The sequence below is a fragment of the Pagrus major genome, chromosome 13 (genome assembly GCF_040436345.1).
Source record: "Pagrus major chromosome 13, Pma_NU_1.0".
NCBI classification, from domain to species: Eukaryota; Metazoa; Chordata; class Actinopteri; order Spariformes; family Sparidae; genus Pagrus; species Pagrus major.
The window spans coordinates 13,380,656-13,394,897 of NC_133227.1; the positions used below are offsets into that span (position 1 = coordinate 13,380,656).

Consider the following 14,242-nt stretch of genomic DNA (forward strand, 5'->3'; position numbering starts at 1 on the left):
TATAGGGAGGAGATTAACAAATCAGCTATCCAACACAGACAAATCTAAACATTTCTTCTTTTTTCATTTCTTTTTCTCATTTCTCATAATGAGTTGATGAAGTGAGATGAAAAATTAAAGGAGTGACTCTCAAAACCCGCTTCCTCCTCTCAGATTTCCAGATGATGGTGTTGCTGGTCTACTTCCTCGTCCTCGTTGCTCTCTACTTGGCACCGCTCACGTTCACCTGCCCCTGCATCATGGACCGCCACAGCCTCAAGCCTCGACCAGACATCATTGGCCGGCGGGGAGCTCCTATGGTGAGCTGGTGCTTTGCCAGACCTCACTGTCTGATCCAGTTAATTGTTCAAATAGATGATGCAGCTCTGCGGGAAGAGCTACATGCAGTCTCTGCCAAGACCTGTCAGGTGTCCATTTCCTGCTGGTTCTCTGGATACAAGTGTAAAAAATAGCAGAAATGACCCACGTTTGAACATATTTCAGGAGAATGTTTCTTTAGAATTGTTACCTCAACATCCCATACTGATGGATCAACTGGTACATTTTGACATTCTCAGACTGAGTGTGTTCTTGCCTCTGCCGACAGTATATTTCACACAGCAGTGTGGTGTTCAGCTGCAGTACATGAGCTTACTGTTATCAGGCTCAGTAAGCATGAGAGCCAACAACACCCTGAACTGTCATCTCTCAGCTGGGCAAGCAAATACTGTTCCAGATGACTAGCTATAAACAAATGTACAGGGATGTTCAGAGCTGTGTTCTCCTGCCCTCTAAAGGCACACACACTCACTCATGCACACATACAGCACACACACAGCACACACAATAGACACGGATCACAAGGGATGCCTGGTTTTCATCTCTCTGCACAGCACCTCAGCTGTGGGGAGTTTCTTATAAATCGCAGAGGTATAAATCTGTTTTGTGTATTGTTTTTTTTAAATGACTAAAAACACCAACTCAGAACCAACTAAATGATTCAGATATTGTTGTTTCCTGAAGTAATATTTATTTTTGATGATTTTACAAACACAATCACAGACCGATCACAGACTGCCATAAACAGACGATTGAATAGGCCATACATTATCAGAAATATATTGGTAACTAGAGCTCTTCTGTATTTTTTTGTCCATCAGTTTGGAATTGTATTGCAAGATACTCCTATTTCATCCCCCAGAAAAGTCATTCCCATAGAACCGACATAATACTACCTACAAAATGCAGATACTGCACCCTGTCTATGGGCAGTTTTCACAGAATACAAGCAGGAAATGCAGCACCTGCAACTAATATGTGTACGCTTTTTTTTGCGGACTCCCATAGAGAGAAAAAAAACATACACAAGATAAATGTATACAGGCCTACAGAGAGCAGAAGGCTGGTGTAGGTTATTATTGTGTGGAAAGTTGTGAGAAAAGGGACTGAGGTTTTCTGGCAGACTGTTGATGTGTCTTGTTATGCATGGTGGGAAGACGTGATAGGCTGTGTGGTCAACGTAGGTTCATTTTGGTCACGTAGGTTCATTTTGGTTTTGTCAGCTGATTTTACAGGTCAGTCCTACAGTGATTGCACTCGTGAGTCAGGAGCTGAGATGGCAGCTGCTGCTAGTTTGCTAAACTAGTTCCATTTAGCAGGAGTTTGTCCAGTTTATTGTCCACATTACAACAGGATCTAGCTGCTGATCATTCAGTCATGGGAAATTACAAACCAACATTTTCAATAAGCCTGCACATAAAATAAGGAAAACAAATATAAAGGTAGATTTAGTTTTAGCTTTAGCAAAGCATTGTCATGGCTACCTCACCAGCTTCAGATGACTAGTTGGCTGTTTGTCCATTTTAATCTCAGTTAATCTCTGTTGTATAGTTACCACAACAGAGTTTTCATGGAGATGATATACGCCTTTTTCTACAGAAAAAATCTTTTTTATAATGTAAAACAGGCTTAAAAAAATCTGATCTTCAGTTTTGACTCAATATTGGTAACTGGTAATTCTCTCTTTGGGAATTGGGAGGTTAAATAAACCATGTGTAGTGCGTAGATGCAAAATGGTAAATAACTAGGCATGGTACTTCATTTGGACTTTTAATACTTTAACTCTCTACATAAATGTTCTTTTATATTCCTGTCACTCACCCATGATGTGTGTTTTCTACACTCCGTGACTGACAGTGTCCTCCTGTCTGTCTCCTCTCTGGTCTAGCTGGCTCCAGAACACACCATGGTGTCCTTTAACCGAGCCCTGCAGCATGGAGCCAGCTCCCTGGAGGCAGACGTAACCATCAGGTTATTAACAACACACTGAGAACATTTTAATCCTGGGTTATTATAATGAATGAGCGTAGTGTGCTCTGAAGTTTCACATAGACCTCACTGAGATATAGCTCGTTTGGTAGAAGAATTTATATTTAATGAGAGATGTAGAAAAATATTGTCGGATTTCTTCACCCAAGCTGGTGTCGCTTCTTTGACAGAATCAGTGTTAGTTGATTTTCCCCACATGCCATCTCTGCTTTTTGATGTCAGATAATCATTGTGTTCATTTTACCAAAGTATATTCTACATCATAACTGAAGTTGTGAAGTATTAGTAACATTTGCAGACCATTCTGTGTCCTCCAGTGTGGACGGAGTTCCTTTCCTAATGCGAGACCGCACCTTGAGACGAACCACGGACGTCAGTAAGATCTTTCCAGCCAGGCAGCACGATGACGCTTCTTTCTTCAACTGGACTGAGATTCGCTCTCTGAACGCAGGACAGTGGTTTTTGGAGGTACTGAAATCCACTTCACCTCTACTCACTGATCTGTTAATGCAGATTCCATCACGGCATTTTTTCCTCTTCACTGACACCACATCATTCACCATGCTCGAAAAGTAATTTGGAAATATAAAATGTGAGGGAGTCCAGAAGGAATTATGTTGGTGCATAATGTGGAATGAACTTATCTCCTCAAATGTTTTTTAAAGCAGTGAAATTGCATGTAGAATATGATTTCATGCCTGTTAAATGCACTGAAACCTTCATTAAAACATGCTAAAAAGAAATCTATGCCATAGAAAGCAGTAAAATTTCCAATTAGGTTATGGAATGTAACTGCAGTGGAACAATGCTAATTTTAAAGATAGAGAAATCCTTGGACAACAAACTGTATCATTTCATATTTAAGTAAACCACTGTACATAAGAGCATAGTGGATGTTCTCAGTGTCTGCCTCTCTGCTGCTTTCCTCTGCATCCAGACTGACCCCTACTGGACAGTAGAGACACTGACAGCCAGGGAGCGCAGCAGAATAGGCAACCAGACTGTTTGCAGTCTGACGGAAATGCTGCGTCTGGCGTCCAGGGCCAACATCTCCGCACTGCTCAACATCCGCAAACCTCTACCAGAGCACCCTCGCAGCCGGAACTGGTTCATGGACACGCTGTGGGCTGTGCAGAAGTCGGGGATTTCCCAGAAGAGGGTGAGGACTGTAGGTCCCTCCATAATAATACAACAATTACTCAGAGTAAAGGTGCTGCTTGTAGTACGGTTACCCCAGTGAATCATAAATGCATTACTTACTGTCGCTAAGATTGACAGCTGGTGTTTTCAGACAGTATACTGATTTTTACATAGTGTGTTACCATGGAGATACTGTGGGGAATTTACTAGATTGATTTTGGGGACAAAACAGTGAGAGGGTGCCTTTCTTTTAGCTGCAAACTCTTGCTAGAATTGATCCTACCTAGTGTGGTAGGCCAAAGAGAAGTGGCAGCAGAAGGATAAAAAGCACCAAAAAGAAATGAGTTATAGAATGTAGTCCGACTGTATGACTAAAAGGATGTTAAAAATCTTTATCATCTCCTCCTATGTTAACTGTTATAACTGTAATATTTATATTAATATTTTAAATTCTACAAGTAGCACCATTTTACCATAAAAGTGTAACATCTCTGGATATGAAGCGCATCCTGCAATCTGTTTGATCAGGGTCTTTCCATGTGATATGTGTTTTTTGCCAGGTGACGTGGACCCCCGACACGGACAGGGGGAGAGTGCGAGGGCTTCAGCAGGCCGCGAATGAGAAGCTGTCAGTGGAAGAGATAAGGCAGAGAGGAATAACAAGCCTGACCCTCCACTACAGCAAGGCCAGCCACAAAGACATACAGTAAGAGCAAATACTGCCCGGCAACAAGGAAAGAAAAGTCACAAAGGAGATAAGAGGGAGCAAAACACCTTCATAATTCTGGATCAATTTCTGGAGGTGTGACGTAGGAAGGCGTCAGCTTACCAGACCTCTCTGCTAAAGGCTCCAGGCTATGCTGGCCACTATCAGCATAGCGCACTCAAATCTCCCAACTGAACTTTCAGCAGTCGAGTTGCATTGTGGGTAAAGCTGCAGTGATTAGACGATTAATTGATATGTTGGTCAAAAGAGACTTGATCGATCATTTCAGTTATCTTTACAACCAACAAACATTTCCTGGTTTCAGCTGCTTAGTAAGAATTTGCTGCTTTTGTCATTTATGACAGTCAATAAAGAGTCTTCAGGTTTTGGACTGAGCATTTTTCACTTCTTTTTTTTTTTTTTACATTTTAAAGACTAAATGATTAATCATGAAAATAACAGGTGGTTTAATCAATAATGAAAATAATTATTAGTTGCAGCCCCAATAGTTGTCAAGCCTGGCAAAAATGCAAATCTGAGGCAGGCAGGTAAAAAACACAAGTGTGCTTTAATGAAAGCTGATATTAAAAGTCCAAATAGGAAATACAAGCAACAAAAGTCAGGCAGACCATTAAAACAGGAGCACACAGGCAGCAAAGGCAGGTAAAACACAGTAGGAAGACGGGACAGAGAGGCGCAGGATGACAACAAAACTGACGTCGGGAAGTACACAGGCAGTCATATACTTATGAGACACAGAAGAAAAGGTGGGAAAACAGACAAAGAGAGGAACTGGAAAGTAAAACATGACATATGAAGATAAGCTTTCAACATAAAACAGGAAATCACTCAACAAAAACCCAAACCACGACATGTGTGGGTAATGTAGGTGCCAGGACAGAAGAATGTGTGGAGTAAAAAACAGAATATCTCTCTTTATTGATTTGTTTCCCTATTTTAAACTATACAACAATAACTATGACTATACTCTTACTCCTTATTAAGAATTTTAAGTGTCCAAAATTCAGCAAATCCACTTTACTTTGATCAAATTTGATTAACGGTGCTGAAAAAATCAGCAAACGACCCAACAACTATGATCCTACTTTGATTTAAATGGTGTCAAACTCTGATGGGTACATAGAAATATGTTAGGAAAAAAACACATCAGGTTATCTTATTGAAACATTGTTGTTGTTAAACTTAATTGCAAGGGAAGTGGACAGTGTGTGGGTGTTTTTTTCCTGATTTTGTCAGCCCTTGGTCTTCTCCTATGCACCTGTTGATCCTCAGGTGTGCAAAAGCTGTACTGGGAACATACCCCCCCTTTTACCAAGTGAGTCTAGCAATACAAACCAGTGAAACACTGTAAAACACTCCTGTGAAGTAACTGAAACTCTTCTAACTCAGGCAGAAAACTGTGTTCACTGAGGACCCAATCACTCATAATAAGAAGCTGATTGAATTATGTTTTCGTGGCCTTCATGAAGACAGGGTAAATGTCAAACTTACACTGTTATGACCCTTTAAACACATACTTTACCTCTATCTGGGACACAGATGAAATATTGTAGGTTCTATTCTTGACAGTGTCACACATTCCTGATACACAAAACACTAACAGTGACAAGATTTGTGTGTGCTGAGAGCAAAGGGAGCTACAAACTGAGAGGAAAAGGACCCTTTTTTCCGGTGTTGACATGTATTTTTCCTTCCCCCAGGGAGTATCTGGCCAATAACGTGAGTGTGACTGTCTACCCAGTGAATGAGCCCTGGCTCTACTCCATTCTGTGGTGTAGCGGGGTGCCTTCTGTGTCCTCTGATGCCCCCCAAGTCCTCCGAAAGGTGCCTTACCCCATCTGGCTCATGGTAAACAGCTCTCCTCTCTCTGTCTCTCATCTGACACCACACACACACACATACACACACACACACAGACAAGGTCACACAGCGAGACGAGAGGACAGCAGGAGAGAGGACAGAGACTGACGAGGGCCCAGCAAGACTCGAGGGCAAGGACGCGGAGAAATATGAGGGAGCTCAGCGGCAGACTTCAGCTCAGCGTGGCGTTACAGAACAACAGGACCCTGGGAAAGAGTCTGGGACAGATTGAGACAAGGGCACAGATCTGAAGTAAAAAGCAGCTGTCCAGCAGGCGTTAGCTTTAGTCAGAGCCTGGTGTTAGCTTCAGGAGACATGCATGTTAATGGTGACCTCCGCTGGCAGTGACTGGAAACTACTTTTCTCTCTCTTGTCTTGCAGAGCCACAGCGCTTACAACTTCATCTGGATCTCCTCAGATCTGCTCTCCCTCATCATAGTCATAGGGTTTTTCTGTTTTCAAAAGTAAGTTTGGACTGTGATCATGCTGAAAGTTACAGATGTACATTAATAAGTGCAGCCCTCAGCTGTAATGGATAAGCACCTGTCATACAAATATCCAACACAGACAGTCATTTAAGACTCACTACATTTATTCTCCCAGCTTGGGTATTCTAAACGAGCATTATTGCATGGTTACACTTTATATCAAGGTCCTCGTAATAAGTGTTCGTAATTAAAAATGTATTAACCTTAATAAGGCATTGTTCCTGCTTTAGATCTGGTGGCTGCAAAAGGCATAGTTATCTGTTAATAACTACATACTTAACTGCTAATAAATGCATAATAAAGTATAAACCAACAAAAACGCTTAGTAAAGGTTTAACACTGACATAATATGTTAGTTAGTTAGTTAGTTAGTTAGTTAGTTAGTTAAACTCAATGAAAACAATGTAAACAATTATAAGTGTGTTTGTTATGCTGATATGTGATGCAATTTAGTTTAGTCCTGTGGTTTCTAATCCAGGGGTTAGGTCACAAGGTAATTAACAGGAGAGCAAAGCAGAAAAAAAACACATTTTCACTTACAGTTATTTTTGTAATAATTAACCTTGTGGTAATATCATGTGACTGGATAACTAACCTCGTCAGGCCCGTGAAAATAATGCAAATAAAACAAAAGCAAAATATTATTCTTTCATTAAGTTAGTTACAACCTGTGCAAACTGTGCAGCCTGTCCAAGCTCACAACATGTCAGATACAGCAGCCTGCTCAGTGGCCCGATGCTTCTTAGCGTGACGCTGTGGTTACCCCCCAGTGTCACTTCTTAAAGCGCCTCTCTAGTGCAGTGGTATGGAGAGCAAAAAAGTCTGAGTCAGAGGTTAAGTTATGTAAGTAAAGTTATGTACATAAATAGTGTATCTGATGTTATGTAAGTGACACACTTACATAACTTGAACCTAGTTATTTTAACCCAAAGCACGATCTTTTCCTAAACCTAACCAGGTATTGTTTATGTCATTCCAAAGGTCATAGTCGTGTGTCAATTTTGTCAACAGGCTTGATTTTGAAAGTCTTACCGGACGTTGCATATGATGTATTATTAGAGTTAAGAGTGAGAAAATGTTAACCTGTGGTGGGAGGTCGTAGGCCCCAGAGGTTGGAAACTAGTGATTTAGTTCACGGGTCTGTAAAGTTCACCTAAATTACAAGAAGAATGACGAAAAAACACGTTTCCTTTCTCCTCTAGAGCAGATACAGATACTTGAGTTGCACCCAACGCAAGGGAAGGCAGTTTCATTTGTGTTGCATACAGTATTGAAAAATTACATTTATATTTAACACCAGCGTGTTTTTGTTGTTTTTTTTTTTAAACAGTGTCACTTTTATTCTGAATGATTCACAGAACACAACAATCAACTGATTTCAACTGAACTATTTATTTGGTAGAAATTAGCTCCAGTGAAAATCTAGAGTTGGGTGTCTCCAAACCTGGAAATGTACATTTTTATTATTTTATTGGGTGAACTGACCCTTTAAAAATCATTTTTGTTCACCACACAGTGGCATATTCCTTGCTATCATATAAATATAATTATTGTCATGCTTTATTGAACACATTTAGACTAAATGTTAGGTTAAAAAATACATTCAATTATTATGTGTTCAGTCAGAACTGATGTAAATGTTGTCAGCAGCAGCACGTATCTGTATGTATTAACATTGCCATGTAAACCCTCCTGTGAGTGTGATTGGACCTGAGCTGAGCTCTGGCCTCGTTCAGTCTGCTGCTCCTTCACTGACTGTTGATTCTGCTCTTTTCTTTCTTTCTGTTTTTTTCCCCTTTTTTCCTTCTGTCTGTTGTCCTCTGGATGTTTCATGTTTTTCCTCTGTGCTGAATCCTCTCTTTGTCCTCTCTGTCCTCTCTTTTCTCTCTTTCTCCTTTGACATTCTTACTTTGTCCTGTGCTCTGCCTGATCTGCATGCAACCTTCCTCCGCTGCCCCTGGCATCTGTCAGCTATCATATGATCAGGTAACTGCTGCGACTGCCTTGGCCTTTGTTTCTGCCTCGTTGTCTGTCCTCCTTGTGCTTTTTCTGCCTGACACCCCAAGGCCAAATCCTTCCTTTCTTTCACTGTACTTGTTTACCTCTTATACATGGCATTAAATGTAGGTCTTATTTTATATGTATCCATATCTTAATGACCCAGTCTGGCAGCATAACTACTGAACTATCTGGTTAGATGACACAGTAATGTTGTTATGGTTTGTATCTGTGTGTGCTGTACCAGGTGGAAGATGAGTGGGATGCAGAACTATAACCCAGAACAGATCATGCTGAGCGCTGTGTCGCATCGGTCCAGCCGTGACGTCAACATCATGAAGGAGAAGCTCATACTCTCAGGTGAAGCTCTGAGTGCATTCACACCTGCAAATAAAAATAGTTTAGGTTGTAACTGGACAGACAGAGCATGTGTGTCTAACATCCAGGTGGAAATATTGCAATATGTCCTTAAAAGACAAGTTTCTGCAGTCCACCCAAATACACACACTTGCAGTTTTGGGTAGTGAAATGAACATTGCTGCGGGCTCCATGGTGGAGTGAGTTCCAGAAAGGGAAGTGACATCAGCAGTGTGGGAGTAGTTTCATTACAAAAGATCTGATGTCCAACAAACCGCAGTAATATGTAATAATTATAATATAACGGCAAAAGGGTGTGTTAAAGGAACAGTTCACCCAAAAAATGAAAATTCAGTCATTATCTACTCACCCTCATGCTGATGGAAAGTCAGATGAAGTTTCGTAGTCCACAAAACATTTCTGCAGCATTCTCCTTAACAGCTGAAGCAGCTGGGGACTTGTTTTAAAATGAAAAAAAAAAACATAAAATGGCTCCATACAGTTCGTCAGGATTAATCCAAGTCTCTGACATCGCAACTTGATTTGAAAAGACGTCATTTACACCCTCGACGTGCAGTTCAGCTCGTGCAACCAATTTTGATGGGGTGCGTGCTAACTGCTAACGCTTTTAGCTTAGCAGCTACAGTGAAGATTTTGGCTTAAGAAAGGGTGTAAACAACATCTTCTCAAATTCTCCCAAATTTGGGATCTTGAAGCTTCTGGAGACTTGGATTACATATGGAGCCATTTTGTTTATTATAATTATTATTTTGTTTTTCATTGTCTATTCATATTTTGGCTTAATGCATCTAGAAGCTGGTTTTAAAAATGGACAATAATCAACAGAAATGAAGGAGCTGACGTTTATGACATGCTGGATTCAGTTATAACCATATTATTCATGAGCAAACACTGGACAATCAGCTGGTAATCCTTTAATAATGATAATAATATTGCATCTTTAACAATTTCAACATAAATATGAAATCCCTGCACAACCCTTCTTCTCTTCTCTTTTCTCTCTTTCTTTTGAAAAATCATTACTGTTTTCTTCTTCTCTTTTCCCTCTTTGTCCCCCTCCTCTTCTTCCTTCTTTTACATACCTGTACCCTGGTCACACGTACACATACATGAATACACAACACACACATACATGCACAAATGGGCACTTGACTACATGCCAATATCTCATGTGTAGGTATTGGGATGGATCCTGTGACTTTCACACCTGGATCCTGGAAGCCTGAGTAAAGAGTTTATGATTTGATGACACGACCACTTGGGGGTGCCAAAATGTTAAAATTGGTGGTTTTTTTTACTGTAAATAGTGCTCTCATTTACTTTGTAGTCAGTGACAAACAGATCTGATGGTACCATATAATGACCAGCTGTTAATGTAATCCAACTAAATCATTTCCAGCTGAATAAAGTACAATAATAATAAGCTTATTTATATAGCACCACACCAGAACAGATGTCTCAAAATGCTTCACAAAGAAATTGAGAAAATAAAACAGAGACAGAGCGACAGACAATAAAAGCAAATGGCCAGCTAAAAAATGAGGCAGCGCACAAATAAAGAAAACAAATGAAGCAAACACATGTCTGAACAAATGGGCCTTCAGCTGCTCTCCTCAGAGTCCTAGTTGTGTTATATGGCAGCAGTAGCTCTTTAATATAGGCAGCGAAAATGTGATTACAACGATCTTGAATTCTGCAGCCAGTGTGAAAACATTAGTGGTCATCTCCAATGAGGTCTTGGCTCAATGTGCCAGATTTTAGCAATGTTACAATGATATCAGAATATGTCCATTTTTTCAGTGCATCATCAATATTTTTCTTTTCCAGAACTGAACAATGGACTGAGCAGCACAGAGGAGCTCTCTCTTTATCCTGAGAACGGTTATGCGAGATACTCTCACGGAGGCCCCAGTCGCTGAACAGAACACACTGCCACAGCTGGGAAACCTCGGACGTTAGTTTCAGTTGATTTTACTGACGTATCAGAAGGAAAAGGCGCACTGAACTGTTGGTCAGCTCACCCTGGAAGTGATGACCACATGAATACCAAATCTAAGCTCCACATCTGTAGTCACTTTCTTACATTTGTGCGGTATTGTTAGCATGGAGCATTCAGATCTACGCTGGGAACACATGGCTGAAGTGTGTGTTTATGTTGTCATTACTTAAAGGGTTAGCTAACAAATCAGATGCGATGTGCGCCTGAACTGAATCTGTTGACCAGGTGAAACCAGAATTTGTATTTTTCTGTTAGGAAAACATTTGTTTGACCTCAACTTCAGATCACATTTGAATGTAGAAACTTTGTTTTTTCTTGGAACAGAAAATGACTACCACTCATTCAACATTATTACTAGATACATGTGGTGATGTGTGTGTGGTGACCATCTGACTACCATGAGAAGAAATCTCTGTTCAGTCTGTCTGCTTGGGCGACCTTCTCAGAAGTTGAGCTAATGAAGGCTGTAATGTTGTATTTATCCACGTCATTGACTTCACTGTTGTTTTATAACAGAGGAAACGGGCTGTGTAGTGTTGTGTATCATAAACTGATGTAAATATGAGTTTTACATGTTTTTATTTTTTTTTCAAGGGTTTGGACATATGAAGTGTATATTTTATGTTTGCATTTATTATCATTATGACTGATTCTTCTGTTAAGTGTGAAGGACAGATTAGGGCATACATGAGAACAGTTTCATGAGAGGAGAGGGTTTATTGTGTTGAATGATCTTTATTTCTGCCTCTTTTCTGTCATGCCATGACTGATTTACTATATAGTCATATTAGCTATCATAACTTTCACATGACTGCCTTTTTGTTAATTTAATGGACTGGTAGAATGTTGAAGAATACTTTTTGTCTGTTAGTTTAATAGTAGGGGAACGAATTTCAAGTTAAAACAACACTCGTAGCTTCAGACACGTCGACTGTTCAATAAAAGTAATCTTTTCTCTTTGAGAAGTGTGCAGCTTGTCTTTTGTCAAATATTTGTAACAAAAAAAATCTAATCTTGCACCACCTTGAGGTAGACATTTGTGGTTTTGAGTGAAATGTCTCCACAACTATTAGGTGTGTTGCTAATTGGCACACACATTCATGTTCCCCTCAGGATTAATTGAATTCACTTTGGTCATCCTCTGACTTTTCTTCTAGCACCACCGTCAGGTCAAATTACTGTGGCCTTTTCATCTACTTTTTCAGGGGACCAGATTTGTGAAGTGCCATGGGGTCGGACTTTTACACTGCCTATGTCTGAACTGTGAAGCTCAGAATTTAAAGGTGTTCAAACAATGCACTTTTTATTTTATTCTCTGCTTTGTTGATTCATCTCCACAATTGAAAAAAAAAACATTTTATTTTCAAAAGTACAGGAAAAACACACTATGCTCCCTTTAAATCTTTGAATTAACAGCCTGAGCTCAGATTTTATTTTACATAATGAAATACCAGTGTTTTTGTGCTTAGCAACAGACATAACTTATTAATGGGCTAATTAGCCCACTTAGAAAATGATCAAAAGGCTGGGATGAGGTGGTTAAAGGGCAGTCTGGTTCATACCTTCAAACCTGACGGCAGTCCCATCAGCCTTATCTGTGCTTTGTGTTTAGTGCTAATGAGCAAATGTTAGCACGCTTACATGCTAAACTAAGGTAGTAAACATGGTAAACATTATACCTGCTGAACATCAGCGTGTAAGCATGATGAGGCTGTTCAGCTCAAAGCACTGTTGTGCCTAATTACAGCTTTGAAAATGAGGTGTTTGTTTCCTTATTTCATAAAATCAACAAGGTGCAATGAGTTTCCAGGTGTTATTGGAACTGAGCGTCACTTTAATCATACTTTGTTACTTGCTGTTAAGCGATAAAACTCTCATATGATTATCAATGCTGCATTGGTGAAGTCCTGGCTACAACAGGAAGTTAGGATGCACAACTATTTGACCACAAAATAGGTAATCAATAAAACAACTGGCTGATTGACCTATGATAAAAAATAACGTTAGTTTCAACCCTAGACATCTGTACTACTTAAAATAGTCTTCTCTTTAGGGGACAGTGTGTGGAATCAACTGAATTAACTGTAATGTATATAAATGGAGAGCGTTTCATGGTGATCCTCTCTGATGTCTGTTATTGGCTACAGTAAAACACAATTGTGCTAAAAAGAAAACAGATTCATAAAATCTTTTATTTCAGGAAACAAATGAACATCTCACAATTTATAGAGTCACGTCCAGCAGTGAAGCTGAGGATTAGCAGTGTTAGTGGCTCAGCATGGGAATTTTATTGTACATAATAAAAATAACACTTGTTGCAAGAAATAAAAAAACAGCTTTTGATTCACAAGTGCTCTCAACAGCAACGTAAGGAATAAAACAGGCCTTATAAAGAATGGATTATCCTCATGAAGCTGTCATCTCAGCTGGTAGAGGGTATTCAGAGATAAAGGGAGGGTCTGTGTCCTCTGTGCTGTTGTCAGAGCTGTCAAGCGGCATGTGGCAGCCGGAGTCTCTCGGGCAGTTGTTCATATCTGCCTTCGAGTTCTCGCTGGGGGTCTCGGCCTCCTGATTGGCCTCATTCTCCAACTGACTATCAGCTGTAAAGCAAAGGAGATGAGTTGGTTGGTTGCTGTCACAGAGTTGAATGGATGAGCAGGAAGTAATCCTTTACAGCTATTATTCCTGTGCATTAGGGCTCAGCAGCCTATCTGTCTGCAGCTACCGTCCTTGTGTGTCCTGCTCTATTCTCAGAAATGCTCTTTGGGGTTATCCTGTTATCCTTAACCTCTTTAGCTGCGGCTCGGATACCCTCCCAGTCTTATCTACTTGAGGTGCAATGTCACTTGTCCCTTTTCCTTTCTGAATCCCAACGTCTCGCCGTATCTTTTTCTGGTTTTATCATGTCACAAAATGTGCATGATGACACTGTCCTTGGATAACCTTTCTGTGTTTCTCATTACTCACAGCGTAGTTGCTGCAGGGAGTCGACAGCGGCGAGCAGACAACGCCTGTGCTCTGGATCAGTCACATTCAGCTGCGTCAGGTGATGCTCTCTCAGCCTCATCAAGTCATCCACTGTTTGGTAACCGTTCTGCTGCAGAGATGAGGAGTACTCCTAGAGAAGCAAGGGGAAGAAACAGCATTCAGAAGCTGAAGGAACAGCCTGTTGTATGGAAGATGATTGTTGCTACATTAAAATAAAAAAAAGAACACAATACCTCCAAACTGAGGCGCCTTAACACTTCCCGGACGGTTGATTTCTGTCTCACTCTGTGGATTTCTGTCTCCTCATGTGAATCAGGACTCTCCTCTGCTAGCAAATCCACATAAATGAACTTGAAG

The 14,242-nt window shown here is 40.3% G+C and overlaps 1 protein-coding gene across 2 annotated transcripts in view; it reads left to right on the top strand.

Annotated features, from left to right (window-relative positions):
• Nucleotides 1–11,858, top strand: part of gdpd5a (glycerophosphodiester phosphodiesterase domain containing 5a) — a 29,593-nt gene extending 17,735 nt beyond the window's left edge. The window contains exons 8-16 of one of the 2 annotated variants that reach the window (XM_073479389.1): nucleotides 154–299; nucleotides 2,207–2,289; nucleotides 2,625–2,775; nucleotides 3,245–3,466; nucleotides 4,008–4,153; nucleotides 5,875–6,022; nucleotides 6,416–6,498; nucleotides 8,768–8,880; nucleotides 10,726–11,858. In XM_073479389.1, the coding sequence (XP_073335490.1) occupies nucleotides 154–299; nucleotides 2,207–2,289; nucleotides 2,625–2,775; nucleotides 3,245–3,466; nucleotides 4,008–4,153; nucleotides 5,875–6,022; nucleotides 6,416–6,498; nucleotides 8,768–8,880; nucleotides 10,726–10,817 (1,184 nt within the window). In that variant the 3' untranslated portion in view covers nucleotides 10,818–11,858. Of the gene's footprint in view, nucleotides 1–153; nucleotides 300–2,206; nucleotides 2,290–2,624; nucleotides 2,776–3,244; nucleotides 3,476–4,007; nucleotides 4,154–5,874; nucleotides 6,023–6,415; nucleotides 6,499–8,767; nucleotides 8,881–10,725 lie in introns of both variants that reach the window. The other variant, XM_073479388.1, reaches the window with a different exon arrangement.
• The last annotated feature ends 2,384 nt before the right edge of the window (nucleotides 11,859–14,242 follow it).